At 36.3% G+C, this 22,752-nt stretch overlaps 1 protein-coding gene across 1 annotated transcript; it reads left to right on the top strand.

Moving 5' to 3' along the window:
- The first annotated feature begins 126 nt into the window (after nucleotides 1–126).
- Nucleotides 127–17,595, top strand: NC2alpha (negative cofactor 2 alpha). Its single transcript, XM_028181168.2, has 6 exons — nucleotides 127–318; nucleotides 424–496; nucleotides 10,341–10,483; nucleotides 11,196–11,272; nucleotides 11,618–12,322; nucleotides 16,399–17,595. Exons 1-5 carry the CDS (start codon nucleotides 277–279, stop codon nucleotides 12,309–12,311), a joined length of 1,029 nt encoding a protein of 342 aa, XP_028036969.2. The 5' UTR covers nucleotides 127–276; the 3' UTR covers nucleotides 12,312–12,322; nucleotides 16,399–17,595.
- The last annotated feature ends 5,157 nt before the right edge of the window (nucleotides 17,596–22,752 follow it).

Here is a 22,752-nt window from a genome sequence, read left to right as displayed (position 1 = left end):
TTTCGAAATATATGTTTTCGGACTGTCTTTAGAGTTTAAAATGAAAAAAATTATTATAATTATCGCCATAGCAATTAATTTTAATGTTCAAAATTTCAATGTTTCAAAATGGTCACAAAAAGAGGTGGAGACGAACTGTCAAATTCGTATATAAATGAAGTAGGCTGCGAACGTCTCCCTTTTATAACCTCAAAAATGCGCGAGAAGTAATAGTTCTATAGACAAATTTAACTATTTTTCCTGTTTAATTGGTGTTATAGTGAACGTACATACAAAATGCCGTTGAAGAAGAGAAAATACAATGCTAGATTCCCACCAGTAAGTTCAAAAGTGCTTAAAAAATGTTCAAAAACCTTAAAATATGTGTTGTTTTCATGTATAAAAGTCTGAGATTAGTGAAATCATGACATTGTTTGTTTGTAGGGACGTATCAAGAAGATAATGCAGACGGATGAGGAGGTGGGGAAAGTAGCACAGGCAGTCCCCATCATAATTTATATCCTTTTCAATTATAATTTTATAAAATATCTATAATTTCATGGCAGTCTGTTTTTAAGTCAACAAAGACTGTACAACATTTTCTTTACTATTTTAACAAAACGTATTTGTTCTATGCAGATATTTTGGGCCAATTAATGAGCAAACAAATGTACTATTAGTATAAATAGGGACTAAGCCATGAAAATGTTTATGTAATGATTAATTATTATGTTTTATAGTCTGGGTGCTCTTTAGATTATATCATGGAAGATAAAGTTTTTTTTTTCTAATGACAGATAACTATTGTGTATATGTATGTGGAAATTGAGTGTAATACTGCTTAAATTAAGCAGCCTGCAGTTGGAAGACAATCATATTAAAGCAATTGCATAGGATTTTAAGGTGCTTGATGTGAAATTTACTTAATAAATCATCTTAAATTATTCTATTATGAAAGTGAATAAAAGATCTCTGAACTCTTAAGACACTAAGTTATCTACCTCTGAATGTGACTACTTACATTACAAAGGAGATTTCTCACTTAAGGGAGCCAAGAAAATTTATTTTGAGCAAGCCATATAAATATAGTTACTGACTTCACTGCAATGCAGGAACAATTCTAAAGAATGTTTATGCACCCTCATAGCACGACAAGTAAAGCAATCTTCAGTTTAAATTATATTCTGATTATAAACTTCTGCTCTAGTCGATTTTGACTATATTAAGGAAACATTAATCCTATTATTTTTTTGCAAAATTAATAAAAACAAACATCATAAACTGTCACCGTTTAATTCATTTTTATATTGAAAACAACAAAATTCTATAAGAATACACTATAGTTTTCAGGTTTGTGAAACTAATGTGATATAGCATTTCGATTAGATTCCATTAGTTCTTCATTACAATTTAGTTTTTGAACTAATAGATAATTAGTGCAGTTTACATGGGGCTAGGTTCGTAATATCGAATTTGCAGATGGCATCTCCCTATTAATTTATTATTTTACGTACACATTGAATTAATAAATATATCAGTTCAGAAAAGGTCATTAGTGAAAAAATCCACCAGATGTTTGATGTTAGATCTGTGAAAACACGTAGCCCACTGAGTTTCTCGCCGGAACTTCCCAGTGGGTCGCGTTTACGATCCGGTGGTAGATTCTGCGAAGCACTGCTCTTGCTAGGGTTCGTGTCAGCAAAGTCGTCAGGTTTGAGCCCCGTGAGCTCAGCTACTAATGGAGGTTATTGGGTAGAAAAAAAATAGTGAAAAGACAGTCCAGTCCACAGCAACAAAAGTTATATTTAATATAGGTCAATGCTATATTATGCAATTTATATTCCCTTTGAAAAGGGATGAGCAACTGTTGGAGATTTGTCAATGTCACTCATGAACATCTAATCTAATTTGGATTTAAATTCATATTCGCCATAACAAGTACTATTTCATGATAAATACTAAATAGCAAACAATTTTCTTGTACCGATTGAGTCCAATAATCGAGATAACGTGATAGTTTATGATTGATTAGTTTGTGCTAGATTCATTATTATTGGTCTGAATTACGCATATTCTAATTTATATCTGTTATATGAATGTGTACTATCTGTATATTATAAATTTATTGACAAGAGTACAGACGTTGCGATTTCGATTTCCGATTACATTTGTATGTAACTTGAAGTAAGTGCCAGCTGTCTGTATCTCCTGCAAAATTATCTTATGTTCTGGTTAGAAAGATACAAAAGTTGTATTTAGGGTAACCTATTCCTATGTCCCTTCGGATCCATTAAACGAGGGGGGGTTGTAATAACTATGTCAGTTTGATTGAGTTTATCACATTGAAAGATCTGCTGTCGGGCATAAAACAGTATGTTTTCTTCATCTCCAAGAGCCATCATGTAACGTATGTAGCGATCTGGCGATCATTAGGACGACTTCAATCTTAGACATGTTTTTGTAGTTGTTGTTGATGTCCTAGGGTATCCCTCTGGTACATAGGGCCTTCACAAGTTGTCTCCACTTCACCTTAGACATAACAGGCATTAACTAAGAATGAATACTCACTGTGTTTAGTTGCGTAAATGAGTTCACCTTCCCATGGTTAGTGGAATGTAATAGACATTATAACGTGATAGCCATCAGCCAATTTGATATATCGGGTCTTCAAAGAAATTGACTGAATGGTTATTTTTACTGGTGGTGGTAGAACGTTTTATAAGTCTGCCTATTTCGGGCGTAAGTAGTAATGCGTTTTGTAGGGTAGAGCAGCGTTTGTACTATAAACACTGAGACTTTAGACATCATCTGTCTCGATGGTGGTAGGACCACTTGTGAGTCCGCACGGGTAGGTACCACCTGCCTATTTCTGCCGTGAAGCAGTAATGCGTTTCGGTTTGAAGGATGTGGCAGCTGTTGTAATTATACTGAGACCTTAGAACTTATATCTCAAGATGGGTGGCGCATTTACATCGTAGATATCTATGGGCTCCAGTAACCACTTAACACCAGGTGGGCTGTGAGCTCTAATTCTGACGGTGACATATTATTTACTGGTCCACAAGTGTAATCAAAATCGCTACTCAGATTTCCGAAGTACGATAATATTAATGTATACATTGTTATAACAACATTGATTATTTAATTCATCAAAAAATAAAATCACTCTTATCAATTAGTCTGTTGTCCATTAACACACAAATAGATAATCGTAATCTACACTTGTTTCTGTATGCGTCATTCTAAATGTAATGGTTTTTAATTATCTCAGTTTGATGATTGCATTTTGGTCGATTCAAACATGGAGGGTAGAGGTAAGGAGAACCGTCTCTGTGTGTAAAAAGTGTCCGTTAAAAACTGCTAAATAAGGGTGGCGCTACAGTAGCAACCGAGTAAATTTTTAAAAAGGCGCTGAAAGTTATTAGAATAAGATAAAGAAATAAAAAAGGACGAAAGAACTGTAAGCACAACAAAATCACAAAAAGATTTTATTTAAAGCTGATAAGAAAATGCAATCGATGTCTCCACGTTTTACCACAGCAATAATTTTAGGTTATATTGACGAGATTAGTTTGGACTACGTAAACATGTGAGGTCTTGTATACACTTTCATTAACTACTTTAGTCATTAAATATATTAAATTTCCTAACTCAGCATACTTCAATCAGTTAACAACTGCTCAATTCCTAACATACCCTGTGCTAACGCCATTCTGGAGGATTTTTGAACTGTTATTTAGTACTGAAAGTGGGACACTTTTCCAAGCTTCTCCCATATGAGACGGTTCTCCTTACCTCTACCCTCCATAGATTCAAAGAATAAATTCGAGTTTTCTAATTAAATAGGCAACGGGACACCGAACAAACGTTTTAAACATAAAGGGTGCTTATTGCATTAAAAAGATAAGGAAATCTTTGTTTTCCGTTTAAAAAATATGAAAGAGCGCTATAATAACAACAGTAACTAAAATATTAAATGACTTCTTTATACGTATTACATATCTGCTGGTTAGGAGATCAGACAGAAATAATAATTTTATTCAATGGTCCTTTATACGTGTGCAAATTTTCAAATTAATCGGACTTATTAATGTTCATGAAACTCAGGCCGAAAGATTACGTTACACAGATACGGCTAATAAGAACTCTTTTAAAAAACATAATATGTGTGTATTATCTTTAATTCTTATGCAGATAATTTAATCAGAATTTAGCTTAAGAGGTCGATAACGCTTTAACGCATTCAAATAAATTTATCACAAAATATACATATTATACGGTGTAAGCGGACTGTTCCTGAAGCCAGTTATTGAAACGATATTTAATCACACACTATTATTTAACGGGTTTTTACCATGATTATTTGATTTAATAAGTTCTGGTTATTTCGACGCGTTGCAAGCATCATGATCACGGGTAGACTGAAGACTGGGGATAGGATGTTAGAAGCAGATAAATCTTTCTACCCTCTTTCTAGACCGTTTTTTTTTTGCTTAGATGGGTGGACGAGCTCACAGCCCCTCCTGTTGTTAAGTGGTTACTGGAGCCCATAGACATCTACAACATAAATGCGCCAACCCACCTTGAGACATACATTCTAAGGTCTCAGGTATAGTTACAACGGCTGCCCCACCCTTCAAACCGAAACGCATTACTGCTTCACGGCGGAAATAAGCAGGGCGGTGGTACCTACCCGCGCGGACTCTCAAGAGGTCCTACCACCAGTTTTTTTTAGTATTACCAATCTCGACTCCACGACTCTCCCCGAAAGTATGCACTAACAGGAAAAAAGTATAGGGAGCTTATTAAATTTAATAAGACCCCGTTATGTTTTATAAAGGTCTGTGATGTAGATAGCCGCGAAAGTTTGAACCAATTCCTGACCAAGATGTGCGTCAACATTTGTCCTACAGCAACTGAACACTTAATTTAAACTGAAAACCTTTGTCTGGTGACCGACCCGTTCCCTCTAGATCTTAGCTCCGGCGTGTCAGCTTATTTTTGATTGTATTACATTGCGTGTCGTTAAATATCCATTGCTTTTTTTGTGTGTCATGAATTACTTGCATCACCGTCTGTTTTTGATACGCTTTTATTAGCTTCAGACGTACGTATGTTAGTATGTAACGGAATCTTTGAACGTGATTTTGACCCCCTTCAAAACGTCGGATGAACTCGAAATTTGGTATACTTATTAAGGGCCGATGACAATGCAATATAAAAAAAGAATATAATTGAAGAAATTTAAATTTAACTAAAAAATAAATAATAGTTTAAAAAAAGTAACATAATAACGCTTTTATAGAAAATCCAACTAAAAAATAGAAATTAAATTTTAATAAATTTGAATTAAAAATAGTGTAAGAAAAAAAATAATTTTTGTAAAAAAAAAAGCGTGCGGTGCATGGTATGACTAGCTCTAAATATTTTATGAACAGATATGAGTAGAAGGGTTATCTATATATTAATACGCGAAGCAAAAACTTTGTATCCCTTTTTACGAAAATTGCGCGGACGGAGGAGTATGAAAATATCCACACTTATAGAGAATATAGAGAAGAAGTGCACTGCTAATATATTTTTTTAAATAATGCATAAAAGATACATTAAATCAATAAAGAAAACATTATACACACTACATACCATGTAGAGAAGAAGTGCACAGTGCTAATATTTTTTATTAAATAATGCATAAAAGATACATTAAATCAATAAAGAAAACGTTACACACACTACATACCATGTATTTGACGCACACACGCATGCATACTATTTATTGTCAAACTTTTGTTCTTGACGTCTGCGGTCAAATTGAGAATAGATTAAATATTGTTTGTATCTATTAATATTTTTTTATAGTGTAACCCGAAATTTGTGATTATAGAAGTATAAAATACAATCATAACAGTGTACAAACTTATTATACAATTCCAATTAATTATAGTCGAATTTCGACTACTGCGGGACCTCTAGTTTTGATAATATCCTGAAAAGCACCCCATGCTTTTATACAATAAAATCATTTTTTCTTACACTATTTTTAATTTAAATTTATTAAAATTTAATGTTTTTGTTTTCGGCAAAGGCTGCGGAATACCCAATATTATATTAGGACTATTTCATTACGTTTAAACCTCGCGTAATATTTAACTGTCGGCATGGCGATATCGCGCGTCTAGTAATTACAAGGTAGCGAGTTCGAGATTGAGCACGTTCTCGCTAACCTAAATGTGTGTCTGCGCCTCGTGTGTTGAAATTAGATTTTGTCGTCGAGTCGGCAAGCCTGTTTTGGGCACTGTCGATGACATGGGCATCTGTTGTTGAGCTGGTTTTTTTTTTATTGCTTAGATGTGTGGACGAGCTCACAGTCCCCCTGGTGTTAAGCGGTTACCGGAGCCCATAAACATCTACAACGTAAATGCGCCACACACCTTGAGATATAAGTTCTAAGGTCTCAGTTACAACGGCTGCCCCACCCTTCAAACCGAAACGCATTACTGCTTCACGGCAGAAATAGCCAGGGTGATGGTACCTACCCGTGCGGACTCACAAGAGGTCCTACCACCAGTTAATGAATAAAAATTGGTACCTACCCGTGCGGACTCACAAGAGGTCCTACCACCAGTTAATTAATAAAAATTGGTACCTACCCGTGCGGACTCACAAGAGCTCCTACCACCAGTTATTTAATAAAAATTGGTACCTACCCGTGCGGACTCACAAGAGCTCCTACCACCAGTTAATTAATAAAAATAAACTCAGACAATAAGCTCTTCACTAAGCAGAATTACTTACTGTAAGTGAAACGGATGTCTGAAAGAGATCGCTTTTAGCGATAAGAATGCGATTGTGCAAACGTATATGGTTGTTGACCGTTTTTCTAATTTTAATTGTGTTTTGGTGTGCAATAAAGTACGCTCTCTCTCTCTCTCTCTCTCTCCCTCTCTCTCTCTCTTTTTTTTTTTGCTTCTTTTAAGATTTACCGAATTCGAGTTTGTTTGTACATATTTAATTATAATTATTATTTAAGTCTTTGGATCAATAGGTGTAGACGTGGACCGACGGTATGGAACGATTCCTGGTACCTATATGATCAATTTTTTTTTCTATAAACATAATAGGCGTTAACGAATTAATTACTGATAAGTAATTAAATTTATGGGTAGGTGGTAGGTTAGTTCAGGAGGGTAGATGAAATTGTAACAGTGGCTGGTAAAGATTGGCTGAATACCGCCAAGGATAAGAAAAAGTGGTGTATTCTAGAGGAGGCTTTTACCCGAAGGGGGTCCGTACAGAAATAATGTAAATAATAATCAATAATATATTAATATAAGAAATTAACTTTTTAATCCATTAATGTATGTTCAAGCTGTTTGTTGTTAAGTGTTAATTATTTTTGTATGGAATAAGGAAAACTTTATTATTATTAATTAAATTTATAAATTGTGGCAATTACTGTGACATTTGCGGGTAGTTTTCATACGACGAGAAGATAGAACAGACGCTCCTGGTCATCGTTTTCGTCGAACCCGTCGCTTGCGACGAAGGGCTCGACGAGTAAATTAATCCTCAGACACAGCTCGCGTTTCCGATCCGGTGGTAGATTCTGCGAAGCACGGCTCTTGGTAGGGTTCGTGTTAGCAACGTCGTCAGGTTTGAGCCCCGTGAGCTCACCTACTAGTTAAGGTTGGGCTGAAATAGCCTCTCAAGGCTCTCAGCTAGGTAGGAAAAAAAACAGACGCTCTAAAAAATTTATATTTCCAGTGGTTTGTCGAAATGGCTACATTCACTACTCTCTGTTGTCCACGGGGTCCGGTAACCGCTTAATAACCGTGAACCGTGTAATCTCATATAGAGCGCGTGCCCCATAGACCCAGCCCACTGAATTTCTCGTCGGATCTTCTCAGTGGGTCGCGTTTCCGATCCGGTGGTAGATTTTGCGAAGCATTGCTCTTGATAGGGTCAGTGCTAGCAACACTTCCGGTTCGAGTCCCGTGAGCTCACCTACACGCAAGGGTGAAGCTGAAATAGCCGAAATAGCATTGAATAAACAAAAAAAACAAGCAACAACCACTTCGGTTTGTTACGAAATATCTCTTTTTTTAGTTTTGATCATCACATGCGATCTTGCGATAACTTTGATAAACTGAAAATAAACAGTGACGCGACGGCTGCCTTATGACGCACTAGACGTCGTCACGGCGCCGGCGGGCCATCGCGAAATATATCTATGACGTCATCGTTTTATTAGGGAACCATTTCTATTTTAAAAATATGACGCAAAAAGAATGTTAAATAGAGAGCCAGGTCCGATGAAGTTTTTGTTTTTTTTCGGGCAGAGGCCGATCCTTCTATGAGGTACCTATCCGCGCTTAGGGGGCACGCGTGGGATGTGGCAATTGACGGTCTGCAGATGTTGGGAGCAGACCGTGGGCCCAAGGATATTTTTGGGGTCCTACCGCACCAAAAGACTTCACCTTGCACTCTCTAATCCGATGTCTGATATCCGCCCGAGTAGTCAAAACTCTAGTATTTATTTATTAGGCACACAATACACAGTACAAGCTAAAAAGATACACAAAAATAACAACAAGTAAGAAAAGAACAAAATCTGGCTTGCAACGACTAAGCAAGACGAACGTGCTGAGTTTGTATACAGAAGCTAGGTAGAACCCCTCGTGGATAAATTTAGGGAAACCCAAAACAACCTTGAGACATCCAAGGTCGAAGGCTCAATTATGGAGCATGTGGAGCAGTCGTCCCATCCAGCGCTCCGAACTGGGAACTCGCGACGACTTCGCGGCATAAATGGGCAGAACCGTAATACCCCGCCCCCCCCTCACGGGTGCGAAAACGGTTCAAGCCAATCGACCCTATTGAAGTTGTCAAAAATTATTTTGTAAGATTGCTTTACGTGGATACATACATAATCTTGGATGCTCAAGAACTTTTTTATTTTTTTATTAATTTTTTATTTGTCAAGTCGAGCGTCTTATCATTGTAGTCGGAACCGGCGAAATTTACATATGAATAAAAACAAGTTTAACATAGATATTATTCTCACGAAAACGAAAGAGTTTTGTTTATGTCTAGGTGTAATAGAAAACAGTATATTGCGTTACCATTTAGAATTTTAATAAGACATAAATATTTAAAACACTTTTTTTTTCTGTTTTCGCTTTCGGATACATCTACAATTTAAAATAGAATAGGCGAGTTTATTCTCGGAAAAAGCCATTAATACGTCTAAAACGTTATACGTTATGATTATCAATAAATAAATAAAAAACAAGTTGGAATAATGTACTTAAGACGACACGATTTCATATCTTGTGCGTGTCATAAAAAAAAATAACACTTATTCGCAAGAGACCTGTCATTTTAAAGTCTTTATGTTCTAAAGCAACGGATTCAATTGGGGGTGCATCAGGTGCATGAATACAATATTGGTAATGGCGGAATGAGAAGTTAAAACAAAATTAAACTGTACTGTATCGAACAACTAAAATGAATTTTATAGCTTAAATAATAAAAACCGACCGATATAACTTAAGAAGAATGAGACGCATTTTAGGAATTCGTATAGTTATTAGGGGAGAGTGACTCGTAAGAGAAAACTTTGTTTAGGGTACGGCAACGAAGAAGGTCGGGAAACACTTTAGTTACCCACATTGTCATTAGTATTTAAAATCAATAATTGTTGAAAATTGTATTTTGTAATTTTTTTTATTGCTTAGATGGGTGGACGAGCTCACCGCTCACCAGGTGTTAAGGGGTTACCGGAACCCATAAACATCTACAACGTAAATGCCGCCACCTACCTTGAGATATAAAGTCTCAGTATAATTACAACAATCATTCTCCTGCCCTTCTCCCAGTCACCTGGGGTCGGTGCGATATGTTTTCTCCTTCCATACTCGTCTATCATATTATTATACCATTCGCTCACTTCCCTCTTATACATGTCGTCTTTTACGCAATCCATCCATTCCTTCTTAGGTCTACCTCTTCCTCTAGTATGATATCCGGTCACCGTCCTCGTCGAACCCGTCGCTTGCGACGAAGGGCTCGACGAGCGAATTAACCCGTAGACACAGCCCACTGAGTTTCTCGCCGGATCTTCTCAGTGGGTCGCGGTTCCGATCCGCTGGTAGATTCTGCGAAGCACGGCTCTTCCTAGGGTTCGTCTTATCAACATCGTCAGGTTTGAGCCCCGTGAGCTCACCTACTAGTTAAGGTTACGCTGTAATAGCCGCCTAAGGCTATCAGCTTAGGTAGAAAAAAAAAAGTATAGTTACAATAATAACTAAAAAAATAATAATTCTAGAATATTCCTTAACCGTATTCTTGTCGGCTAACACCGCGCACCTTAGAGTTGTTCGTGCAATCGTTGCTAACTAAAGCGATGCACGTGACCTTGAACAGAAACGCTAAGACCCTGAGTCCGTCGCACGTGAAGCAATGCATCCTGGCTGAATCCAGATTTGACTTCCTGAAGGATCTGGTAAGTTTCATTGTGGTTTTAATTTTTCGGCAAACGTAAAGGGATGCGAATGATTTTTGGTTAACGAAGAAGCCAGGTCGGAAGCTCAGTTGCCCGTGCGCGACCACACAACCGATAATCTTCGGTCTTCTTCTTCTATAATTTTTTTTTATTGCTTAGATGGGTGGACGAGCTCACAGCCCACCTGGTGTTAAGTTGTTACCGGAGCCCATAGACATCTACAACGTAAATGCGCCACCCACCTTGAGATATAAGTTCTAAGGTCTCAGTATAGTTAAAACGGCTGCCCCACCCTTCAAACCGAAACGCATTATTGCTTCACGGCAGAAATACGCAGGGCGGTGGAGGTTCTATAGAAGATATTTGAAGCAAGATTTTCATGAGTTCGGATCCGTAAATAGGAATTCTTTTTTTTTATTGCCCTTGGAGGCAGACGAGCATACGGCCCACCTGATGGTGAGTGGTTACCGTCGCCCATGGACTTCAGCAATGCTAGGGGCAGAGACAAGCCGCTGCTTATCATCATTTTATAGGTGAAATTAGCCCTTCAAGGGCAGGTGAAGACCTTTACAGTCGTTGAGTCTATGCTTAGTGATTAAAGACCCTTAGTCTCTTTATCGATTAAATAAACCCCGCTATTTCCTTCCGCTGAAACGTCAATAAAGTATGTCACAGGAGTACCAATTAAATGGTTTGTTGTTAATGTTTATAGGTTAAAAATATACCAGATGTATCAGCGGCGGAAGAGAAAGAGATGATGAGTGCTGAAAGCTCGCCGAATTCTTCAAGGTTAGTTATTTTGTAAGGTGACAAAAATAAACTAGCGTAGGTCTATGTCTGTTCGTTTTGGAGCTTTCCTTTTTTATATATATAAACATGCACACACGTGCTGAAATACATAAATCTTCATTAATTGCTCTTCTCATATGATCCATTACAAAGAGAAATCGGTGTAATGAAACAGTTATGGTGTAAATACAGAGCCCACAATGGAAAGTGAGGGTAGTCCACGTCACAAAAGGTTGTTGACCCCGTGCTTCAATTGATCCGTAGATGTGTTACAATGCGCGCTATGCTTATAATATTAAATGCGAATATGACATTTTATAATTAATTGAAGTTTTATTTTCATAGATTTTCAGACGTCTCTGTACCACCGCGGAGGATAGGCAGGGAGGACTCCAATAGCTCGAGCAGTTGCGACGTCAAAGTTCCAATAACCCCGACAAATCTCATCCGAGATCCGTTGAAGCGGGCCGTCTCCTCGGAAACCGAGATCCCGCCGAAGCCAGCGCTCCCAACGATAACGTCCAACGACGTAGCGATAGATCTATCCAAGAAGTCGGCGGAAGAGAAACGTCCAGTGCGGACTGCGAACTTCTACCAGGAGACGCTCTCCGACGAGACGGAGCATCGGAGCGTCATCACCGTGAACCCGACGTACTCCAGTCCGCAGCCGTCGACGAGCTACACGAAATTAAAACCAATAGAACCGCCGCATAAGGTCGAAGTTGTCGTGCCAAAAAAGTTTACCGTGTTACCGTCTATGCCTAAGACACCGGTGACGCCGCGGACGCCCGTCACGCCGATACTAAACATAGATTTTACCAAAAACATAGCGAATCCAGAAATTAAAGTACTAGATACGGCCGCGGCGAACATAATCGCGGTGCCGAAGAACGAAAGGAAATACTTGCACAGGCAGAATTCTAAACCTAGAGACGTCAAGAGATTCGAAGCGCGATCGGTCCCCACGCAGTCGCATCCAGTCGATTTAGATCACTTGAATTCCGGGAATCTACAGATCGACGAAGACTACGATACCTGAATTATAACTTTGTAAGTTTAAGTTTTTTTTTTACGTGTTTTTGTTGTCAGTACCACGCGAAAAGAATGTGTTAATTTTGACGAAAACATATGTGCTGTTAAAATATTGCTCGGTTCGGTTTTCGTATGGAGGGTAGATGCAAGAAGGATCATCTTGTATAATAATATGGAATTAGAAATCACGACTCAAAATATTTAAAAAAATATAATTCAACGGTAGATTGGTGGGTGGCGCATTTACGTCATAGATGTGTATGGGCTCCAGTAACCACTCAACACCAGGTGGGCTGTGAGCTCGTCCACCCATCTAAGCAATAAAAAAAATTACCAAATACTATTTTCACCAATTATTGATTTTAAATACTAATTACAAAATATGGGTAACTAAAGTCCACTGAGTTTCTCGCCAGATCTTCTCAGTGGGTCGCGTTTCGGAACCGATGGTAGATTCTGCGAAGCACGGCTTTTGCTAGGGTTCGTGTTAGCAACGTCATCAAGTTTGTGCCCCGCGAGCTCACCTGCTAGTTAAGGCGACGCTGAATTAGCTTCTCAAGGCTCTCAGCTAGGTAGGAAAAAAAAACCAGACGCTCTACAAAATTGCTATTTCCAATCGTTTGTCGAAATGGCTACATTCACTACTCTCTGTTGTCCACGGGCTCCGGTAACCGCTTAATAACAAGTGAACCGTGTAATTTCATCTAGAGCGCGTGTCTCGTAGACACGGCTCACTGAGTTCCTCGCCGGATCTTCTCAGTGGGTCGCGTTTCCGATTCGGTGGTAGCCTCTCAAGGCTATCGGCTTAGGTAGGGGGAAAAAAAGGGTAACTAAGTTGACACGCGAATGTACCACGTCCGACTGTCTCTCCCTGGTGATCAGAAAGAAGCCGTGAATGAGGCAATATGTTAGTGGTCCCCTCAACTCTCCTCTTCAACTCCGACCGGTCTGAAGTCGCTGCTGTATTACGTCAGCAGGTCACGCCCACTTCTTAGGTCTAATTTCCTTAGAATGGGATAAGTTGAGAAAGTTTCACACCGAAATGGCGCTAGTGTAGGAAGTGGAAATTATATAGAGTGGCGAAAGTTTATTTGGCTTAAACGAAATTTTTGCAACTTTACAGGAGATATATTTAAAGTTTAAACTTTAGAAAAAAATTCATAACATAACAAACTTATTCAGTTATTTGAATGGTGTAAACTTTATCGAAGTTGAATTAAAAACATCGGACTGTTGTTGCTAATCTTCATATATAAAAATGAATTGCTGTTCGTTAGTCTCGCTAAAACTCGAGAACAGCTGGACCGATCTGGCTAATTTTGGTCTTGATATATTTGTGGAAGTCCAGAGAAGGTTTAAAAGATAGATAAATATGAAAATGCTTGAAATTAAATTTAAAAAAAAACAATTTTTCGGACGGATTCCTTTCATTTGTTTTAAGTTTATTTTATACAAAATCTTAGGTATTTTATTTATCGATTGAGGCACTACGAAGCCTGTCGGGTCAGCTAGTGCCAAATAAAACGCTCTTTGAATTAAAAAGATAAATGTCGCGTATTCAACGAAATGTCGTTTAAACCGAATATCATTTCACGCCACGAATTATGAATACGGTAGTTTTAAACAGAGCGAAGTGTGCTGGTTTGAAAAGCTTACTTATACTTCATGAGTTGAGTTGTTAAAAAAATATGCAGTGCTTAAAACCTGAACTACGAGTATTTATCTATACTTCTATACTAATATTATAAAGCTGAAGAGTTTGTTTGTTTGAACGCGCTAATCTCAGGAACTACTTACTGGTCCAATTTGAATAATTATTCCAGTGTTAGATAGCCCATTTATCGAAGAAGGCTATAGGCTATATAACATCACGCTGAGGCCAATGCAAGCGGAACACCGATAAAGAATGTTTCAAAATCGAGTTTTTTTTCCCTTTTGAGAGCTTCCGCTGCGTGCGCTGCAGAAACGGTAAAAATAATGTTTGACAAAATTGTTCCCTTTTAAAAAATCTAAAAAAAGTCCGCGACAGCATATGTCTATATATTAAGGTTGACCCACTATAACGTTTTTTATGCTAACCAAATTTGTTATAAAATAAAGCATTATTTGTGAACTATTCCACGCGGACGAAGTCGCGGGCAAAAGCTGGTCTTTAATACAATTTACGTAGAAAGTGTTTATTTCCGTCTTAATTTATTATCCTGCTGTAATAATTTACAGCGCTGTTTTTAAAATCTTTCCACTCGTTACTGTGGCGCCACCTGTCAGCGGACACTTTAATACACTGAGATGATTTTCTTTCCTTCTACCCTCCATAGGTTTACGTGAATCGCAGATTTCATTTAAGTCTTAAGTCCAATTTCGTTCTAATTAACGACAGTAAATTACGCTAAGACTAAACCGTGAAAGTGATTTTTAATGAATGCGCTCTAAGTAATTTTGTTAAACTACCCTCGCGCCAATACAATTATCTCGTATTGCTTACGAGTTATTTTCATGTGTGTGAATACGATGCGAGGTGTTTGGAAAACTGGTTATTTTGGTAAAAAATTAAACTTATGTTCATTAATATAATGTAATGATGGAAGAAAGTCAGAGAGAGAGAGAGAGAGCGAGACAGAGTGATTGTAATTTTTATATGTATGTATGCTGAATGTGGATGCGATCGTCTGATTTCGTCTTTTTTTTTTTAAATATTGTTTTGTACCATTAGCTCCTTTACAAATGAAGTGGCTTAACTAAAAATTTTAATGAGTTTTTTTATTTTAAACGACAAACGTGTATAGTATCAGTTTATAAAATTTTATTTAAATTTTTCCTAGAAAAAGACAATCCGTCTTTTTTAAATCAAGCGCATACTTTAAACTTTACGATGTACGCTTTAAGGCTTGAAGTATTAAAACCGAAACTGAAAAAATACTATTCTTCAATTACATTTTTGGCGTTTACCCAAAAAAAAAACAAGAATTTTGGATTGAGCCACTTAAATTCTAAAGGTGCGTTATCATACTTAGTTCGATTTCTTTTAAGCCTGAACTATATATATAGTTTGCTATATGTATATTTACTCAGGCAGACTCGTATTTATCAAAAACGCAGCAATAAAAATGTATTTAATTACATTGTATATATCTATTTCAAAAAACTATGAGCTTAGGTACCTAACTATGGTATATGTCCAGAGTACGACAGAGATAGCGTGATATACCCACTGCATACCTCAATGTGCTTACTGCGAGTTTTTTAACGTTCTCGATAACGTAAAAGTTAACTCAAATTTGTATGGAGTTGGAACGTTTGCGTACGTATGCCGCTAGGGGCGCTGTTGCCTCATTTAACAACTAAATTCAAACATACTTACTTGTAGATGACGTCATTGACTATCATTTATTCATATATAAAAAGGAACCAACGTAACTTGAGCTGTAAAATTCGTCAGTCAACAAGCAATTTCTATATCGAATGGTGAAAGGATATTTGGTTTGAGCGACATTTTTGTAATTTAGAGCCATTTCAATTTATAAATTTAGAAAAATTAACATAACAAAAAAGAGCTCTTTGGCTATTTGAATGGAGTAAATTTAATTAAGGTTCAATTAAAAATATCGCACTGTTGATGCCATGTTCCGATACTAATACCAAATAAAACGCACCTTAATTACAAAGAGAAGTGTCGCGTATTACTAACCAACTGAGTTTCTCACCGGATGTTCTCAGTGAGTCGCGTTTTTGATCCGGTGGTAGATTCAGCGAAGCACTGCTCTTGCTAGGGCCAGTGTTAGCAACACTCCGGTTGGAGCCCCGCGAGCTCACTTACATGTTAGGGCGAAGCTGAAATAGCCTCTCAAGGCTATCAGCATAGGTAGGAGGGAAAAAAAAGAGAAATATCGCTTAAATCCAATAGTCTTTCACACCTCGATATGAATTTAAATAGTTAATGACACATACCACCTTTGGGACTTAACATAAAAATAACATTAAACAATTCTAATATACTTAGGGTCGATGTCTATATACCTAATGAAATGTATGTGTATCCTACACTGGGTTCCTCACTAGACCAGCTCAATACCACAATGTCGTATTGTCCTCAGAATATACACATATGACGTGTCTGCTGAACATACAGTGATGCGGTACGCGTGGATGGCTTCATCCATGTTCAGTATACGGCCTTCACCACTGAACACCAAAAGAGCTGTCAGTTAGGCTGCCCAACCCATAAAAAATCGTTTCGGAACAGACAGACACATCTAGTTGATTTCGATATTAATATAAATACGTAGAGTCGTGTAAAAGCCAAAATGTGTTTTCTGTATGTATGAATGTAACTTAATAGATAAAATAGCTTTATAAGTCCGTTATAAAAATATTGTCTATAGTCGCATTTTTTATTAGACGAAGTCAACTGACGTTTACTGTGTTGTCAGTTTTTGATGAAATAAAAATAGTGTTGTGACAAAGTGAATGATTGAAAAAACTCCTGAATGAATGAAATTGCCTCTATTGTCTAGTGAATAGTTAGTGTGCCGAACTGCTGATATCGAGTACCGGGTTCAAATTTCAGTCGTGCTTTGTACATACCAACGAGCTTTCGACGATTATGTTCCTATAGTATCTACCTATACTGAATACCGAGTGTTTTAAACATTAACATTAATTAAAAACATTGCGAGGAAACTTGTAAGACTGTCCTATTTTCAATACATCATGTAGTTGGAACTATAGATGTATAAAATATAACAATTATAGGCAGGTAATGAAAATAAATAAAAACTGATTGTAGTTACTAGTAACTTATATCAGAGCACTTTAATACAATTTTATTGTAAAATAGAAATAATATTATTTTATAGTTTGAACTATAATACTAATAACTTCTACACATTAACATAATAATAATAACTTCACACTCATTGTTCATTCATCTGATTGAACGGGAACTGAACGCATCACTATTACTTTAAATATGGCAACATTCTTTTACAAAGTGACATTAGCTGTCAGTTGGCTTCGTCTAACTAAAAATACGGCTATAGTGTCATTCATTCTGACTTAATGAGTTCGATTCATCAGATTGGCTTATAAAGCTCCGAAAACTCCTTGTCAATAAGAGCATTAAACGCTTCAATATTCATTAATAATATTTAAACTTCAGGTTTTAACGAATTGTAGCAAATGAAGTTGTTATCTAGAATTCTGTAGTGTTGTTAAAAAATGTAATCGACTTAAAACGTTCCAAATTTTATCTATAGCAATAATGACAGTTATAATGTTACCAGAATATAAAATGTAGACTTTTTGAAAAAAAAAAAAAAAAAGTAGCCAACTAGTGAGGTATAAAATGTTGTTGATAGTAGATAGAGAACTCTAGATGCATTTACCAGAATTTGATAGTTAATTGCTGTACTTGGAATATGTAGTCAAATCACCAACATTTAGTATGTGTTGTGCCAGATTTAAAATAACTGTTATTACAAACACGTTTTGGTTAAAGACGCAAAACTGTTTAAAATGTTCGCAATGAAACATGTAATTTAATATAAATGTAAATTTTTTATGTTTAATGGGACATGATCGTGTGAATGTATAATACAGATTAAAAATATTTGTTCTATTTAATTTTGTTGTATTTAGAAACAAATATTATGATAATGCAAATAGCAGCAATGGCACGTTTCATGACTTGTTTATTCTGTGAATATAATAACAAAGAAATTTTGAAATACTCTAGTCAATTTCAATTTTAATATCGATTTCTTCTAATGACTACAAAAACGGATTTTGAAATATCAGCAAAAAAATAACAAATAAAAACCGTGGTCGTCACAGTGTGTTAATTAAAAAGACACGTTTCATAGTTTAAAATGAATTATTGATTACTCAGAGGCCTGTAATATCAATCGTAGTTTAAAATCGAAAGCTTAAACGGTTATCAAAGATCAACTTGCAATTTCAACCATAGTTAAACTCTTCTTTGAAATTTAAATGGACACGAGGAAGCGACCAACCCATGAGATAAGGTTTATTCTTTTTTTTTTCAAAATGGCCGCCCGAATTCAACAGCTTTTGTTTTGTGTCAAACTCAGTCAATAAAGATATTTGTAAATTAATGTCCAAAGATGCATTGTGCAAGGCTCAAGTAAGTCAAAACAAACAAACTGTTGAATTTATTGGCTAGTTTGGACCAAGTTTACTCCTTTATCTGATTATTTACAACATCAGCTTTTTTGCTTGCCTTTGCTGCAATGTATTGCCTCACCATACTTGCTAACAATTCGTTTCTGAGTTAGATAAAATGAGAGCGCGTTATTTTTCTTCAACATACAGTTAAAAATTTTAATATATAAAAAAAAACACAATTCGGCCGTCAAATACAGTAAAATATTTTCAGTTTGAGACCTGATAAAAGATTGGAAACATTGAATGAAACGCAAAATGTTGCCACACGTCAAAACGTCATCTCAGATTAGCTAAACTGAGTTTTCGTTTTGATATTACGAAAGAAGTTTAATCTATGGATCAAATTTGAACTAAGTTTTGTTTATTCTTTAGTTTAAAGCATGATTAATATTATGAGCCTTAGAGTTCATATGTCATAAGATTATTGACTTATCTGTGACACTAACGATAACTAGAAGTGACTTTAGTCACCAGTGTGCTTAGTGTGAGTTTTTAACCCTCTTGATAGCGTAAAAGTTAACTCAAATTTTTATGCCATTGGAACAGCGCCCAACGGCAAACGTTCCAGCTCCATACAAATTTGAGTTAACTTTTACGCTATCGAGAACGTTAAAGAAATCGATCTAAGCACACAGGTTGACTTGTCTCGGCTTGGCCATAAACATCGCCACAGCGAGGCTTGCAGCTAGAGCATAATGGGAACAAAAATAGAACTCCTGTTTTTAATCTGTTGGATTTTCGAATCCATATTATTATGAGAAATTATTGTTACAAAATATTTGATAGTCATACAACGTGTTTTTTTTTTTTTAATGTTTGATCTTTAAAAGTTCATTGTTTTCGTAAGACCATGTGTTTTGAATTAATGTAAGGTTTTTTTTAATAATTTAAGCCCTAGTTCATATCAGTTTTAACGTGTAATTGTTGTTCTATTATCGTTTATATCTCGAATGTAAATTATTGTTGTTGGTCAGATTTTCAACCTGTGCAGTGCCCGTCTGACATAGATCAGTGTGCTTAGTGCGAGTTTTTTAACGTTCTCGATAGCGTAAAAGTTAGCTCATGCTTGTATGGAATGGGATCGTTTGCGTACGTTTGCCGCTAGGGGCGCTGTTCCAATTGCATACAAAATTGGCTTAACTTTTACGCTATCGAGAACGTTAAAAAACTCGCACTAAGCACACAGGACACGAAATCATAAAAAAATGCATACTCACATTTACGCTGACCCATTTATTATATATAAGTTTTATTGTCTACTCATATGTCCCATTTGTTTAAATAAGCAAATAATGTAAATGTGAAACACAAAATTGACATTTAAAATGGAGTGACAATAAGGAAAAACCTGTGTATTATTTTTTTGCAAATACCTTCGTTACTATTGTTACGCCCCTTACAGTAGAGTGTTTGAGACCCAGCAATGCATGTGAAAGTCAAGAGCTATTTTCTGAATAATAAAGTTATCGGGACACCAACCGGAGATACCTTATTATAGTAGAATTATTTTGACCGTGCAGTTTGGGTCATAAAACATAGCCTGGCTAGGGCGGTGAACATGTTGCGTGGGCGCAACGCCATTATCGATAAAAACAAATGAGCCATCGAAGGCAGGTACGCGACGGCGGGGCGGTATACGAAAGGTGGTGAGACATTGTTGACATAAGTTTCATTTGTCATGTAAGTCATTTGTTGTTCTACCTGCAAATTATAGTACATAATAATATGTCGAAGAGAAATGTGATTTTGTGCATTCGCTCTCTGAATTTCTTTAGTGACACAATGGCTACTCCTTTTTTTTTATACCAAAATGCCGGATTTTAGTCAAATATTTTGCTTGTTGGCAAGAATATACCAGCACAAGCACGTGTGTTAAAATTCAATCAACAATGTGTTTAAATTTTTCACTGAAATGAGACGAAAAGTTACAGTGTTAATTTCTGCCGTTCTCGTTAACTTTCTGCGGCGATATGTGGTTTAAGTGTTCGATTAGTGATTTTTTCTTTCATTTTTATCACTAACCCATAAAAATGACAACTAAATACACTATTGATAACGCTTATCGACAACAATAATGCGCATCACTATGCCCGTCCATAAGGCTCTTGAGTGGAAGAGAGAGCGAAATACTCGCTGCACCGCTCCGATTTTTTATGACCCAAACTGCACGGACAAAATAATTCTACTATAGTTTCGTTTTCGAAATTATTTTCGTAAAAATCTTTACATCTTCATTTTTTTTTATTGCTTAGATGGGTGGACGAGCTCACAGCCCACCTGGTGTTAAGTGGTTACCGGAGACCATAGACATCTACGACGTAAATGCGCCACTCACTTGAGATATAAATTCTAATGTCTTAAGTACAGTTATATCTTGTGTGTTCTTTGAAATCAAAAGGCGCATACTGACCGCCGGATTTGGCAATGGTATCGTGGCTCTGCAGATTAGACACGTAGCTTGGAGCATACACCGGTTCGACCTATGCTAAATTGTTTTTCCACTGATGAGGATTCTATACATGATGACATTAATGAATCGAGATCCAAACATAGAGCTTTGATAACATCAATCAAATATCAGCAGACACGCGAGGTCAACGTCCTCGTGTGTCATTCATCGGGTTATGGGGATACCCTCACAGGTAATGGCCGTCTTTATTGAACACTTACAAACGTCTGAGTAGTAGAAATATGAGGAACTGTTTTTTTTTTCATTTTGAATGTTCAAAACAGTAGAGAACGTAAAAATACATGATAGGTCGTTCTTAAGTTTCGTGTTTTCTTTTGCTAAGGTAAACTATTGATCTCTATTATTCAAAATTCCTACAGCCCAAACGGGACATTTTCTATTTCTCAGGTGAAATTTCTTCCGATGTGATGACGGTAGAATTTTCACATTTTCAGTGGAAACGGTTTTAATACGAAATTAGTATCATGATTCTCATCTCTCTTGAAGGAGTTGCCTTTTTCGTTAACTTAACATTACCCGACATTCAAAAAAGCAAATATATATTTTTATTTGTTATTATTTTTATTGCCCTTGTAGGCAGATGAGCACACGGTCCACCTGATGGTGAGAGGTTAACGTCGCCCATGGATTTCAGCAATGGCAGGGGCAGAGCCAAGCCGCTGCCTACCGCTTAATACTCTCCACAAGCCTCGTTTGAAGGACATGTCATAGCGATATATAAGGTTTAAGCGCTTCTTTTAATACATTTTTCGGTAGCCATTTCTGTCTATTACCAGAACCCATAGACAACGTTAACGCGGTCGTTCGTTTTCAGAAGTGAGGTAAAAGACTCTGATTGGATACATTGGATTAACGTATACATCTTAACCTCCAAAGAGATCTATACAAGTTAACAATAAAACACCAAAAAGAAAAAAAAAAAAAGAAAAACAATAAAACAACAAGACCATGTGTCACGTACAAAAATATTTCATTTTATTTATTATCGTTAAATTAATTTTACTTAACGAAAACAAGTTTTCACTTACGACAAAAACTTATATAAATAATTTCGTAATTTCTGTCATCTGTAGCCTATTCAATTTGACTATGAATTTACAAGTAACACAATTGATTTTGATTTCCAACCAGTTTTATCACTTGTAATTTCATAATTGTAAAGTCTCACCAAAATCAATCGAATATGAATAGAAAATTAACATTAAATAACAAGTTAAAAAAGATTTTACCTAAAAAATGTTTATTATCAAGGAAATTTTTAAAAATGTTTTTTTGTTTTCATTATTTTCAATTAATCTTCGATTAATTAAGGGTCATAATGTGTTTCGAAAAATCGGTGTATTAAAAGGCTTCTAAATTCTATTGGCAAGATCAACTGTTTTGACGACGCTACCGCATTTCGTGTCAGAGCCACACGGACGGATGTCAAATTTCCTTGAGACATATCTCTAATGATGCGTTATGAAAACAGTAATATTTAAGCCTAGTCCACTGTGGATTATAAATAAATATATTTAAATATTATTATATCGATACCTAGCAAGGAGTATATAAGTCGCGGGCAACCTGATTATAGTTTTATTTTTATCTGAACTCATTGGCCTTATTGAAAACGACATCGATGAACCATCTGTTCACATAAATAATCGCAAAATTTCTATGCCGTCATTTCAATATTCTGCTAACTACCGTCTTTCGTTTTTATAAAACAAAACCTTGAATTGAATAAAACAATTATTAGTTTTAATTAGAACGTAACTACATTTTTTTATTATATAGATGGGTGGACGAGCTC

The sequence above is a fragment of the Bombyx mandarina genome, chromosome 24 (genome assembly GCF_030267445.1).
Source record: "Bombyx mandarina strain Sakado chromosome 24, ASM3026744v2".
NCBI classification, from domain to species: domain Eukaryota; kingdom Metazoa; phylum Arthropoda; class Insecta; order Lepidoptera; family Bombycidae; genus Bombyx; species Bombyx mandarina.
The sequence above is the reverse complement of the archived record's forward strand: the minus strand, read 5'-3'. Positions and strand labels throughout refer to the sequence as shown.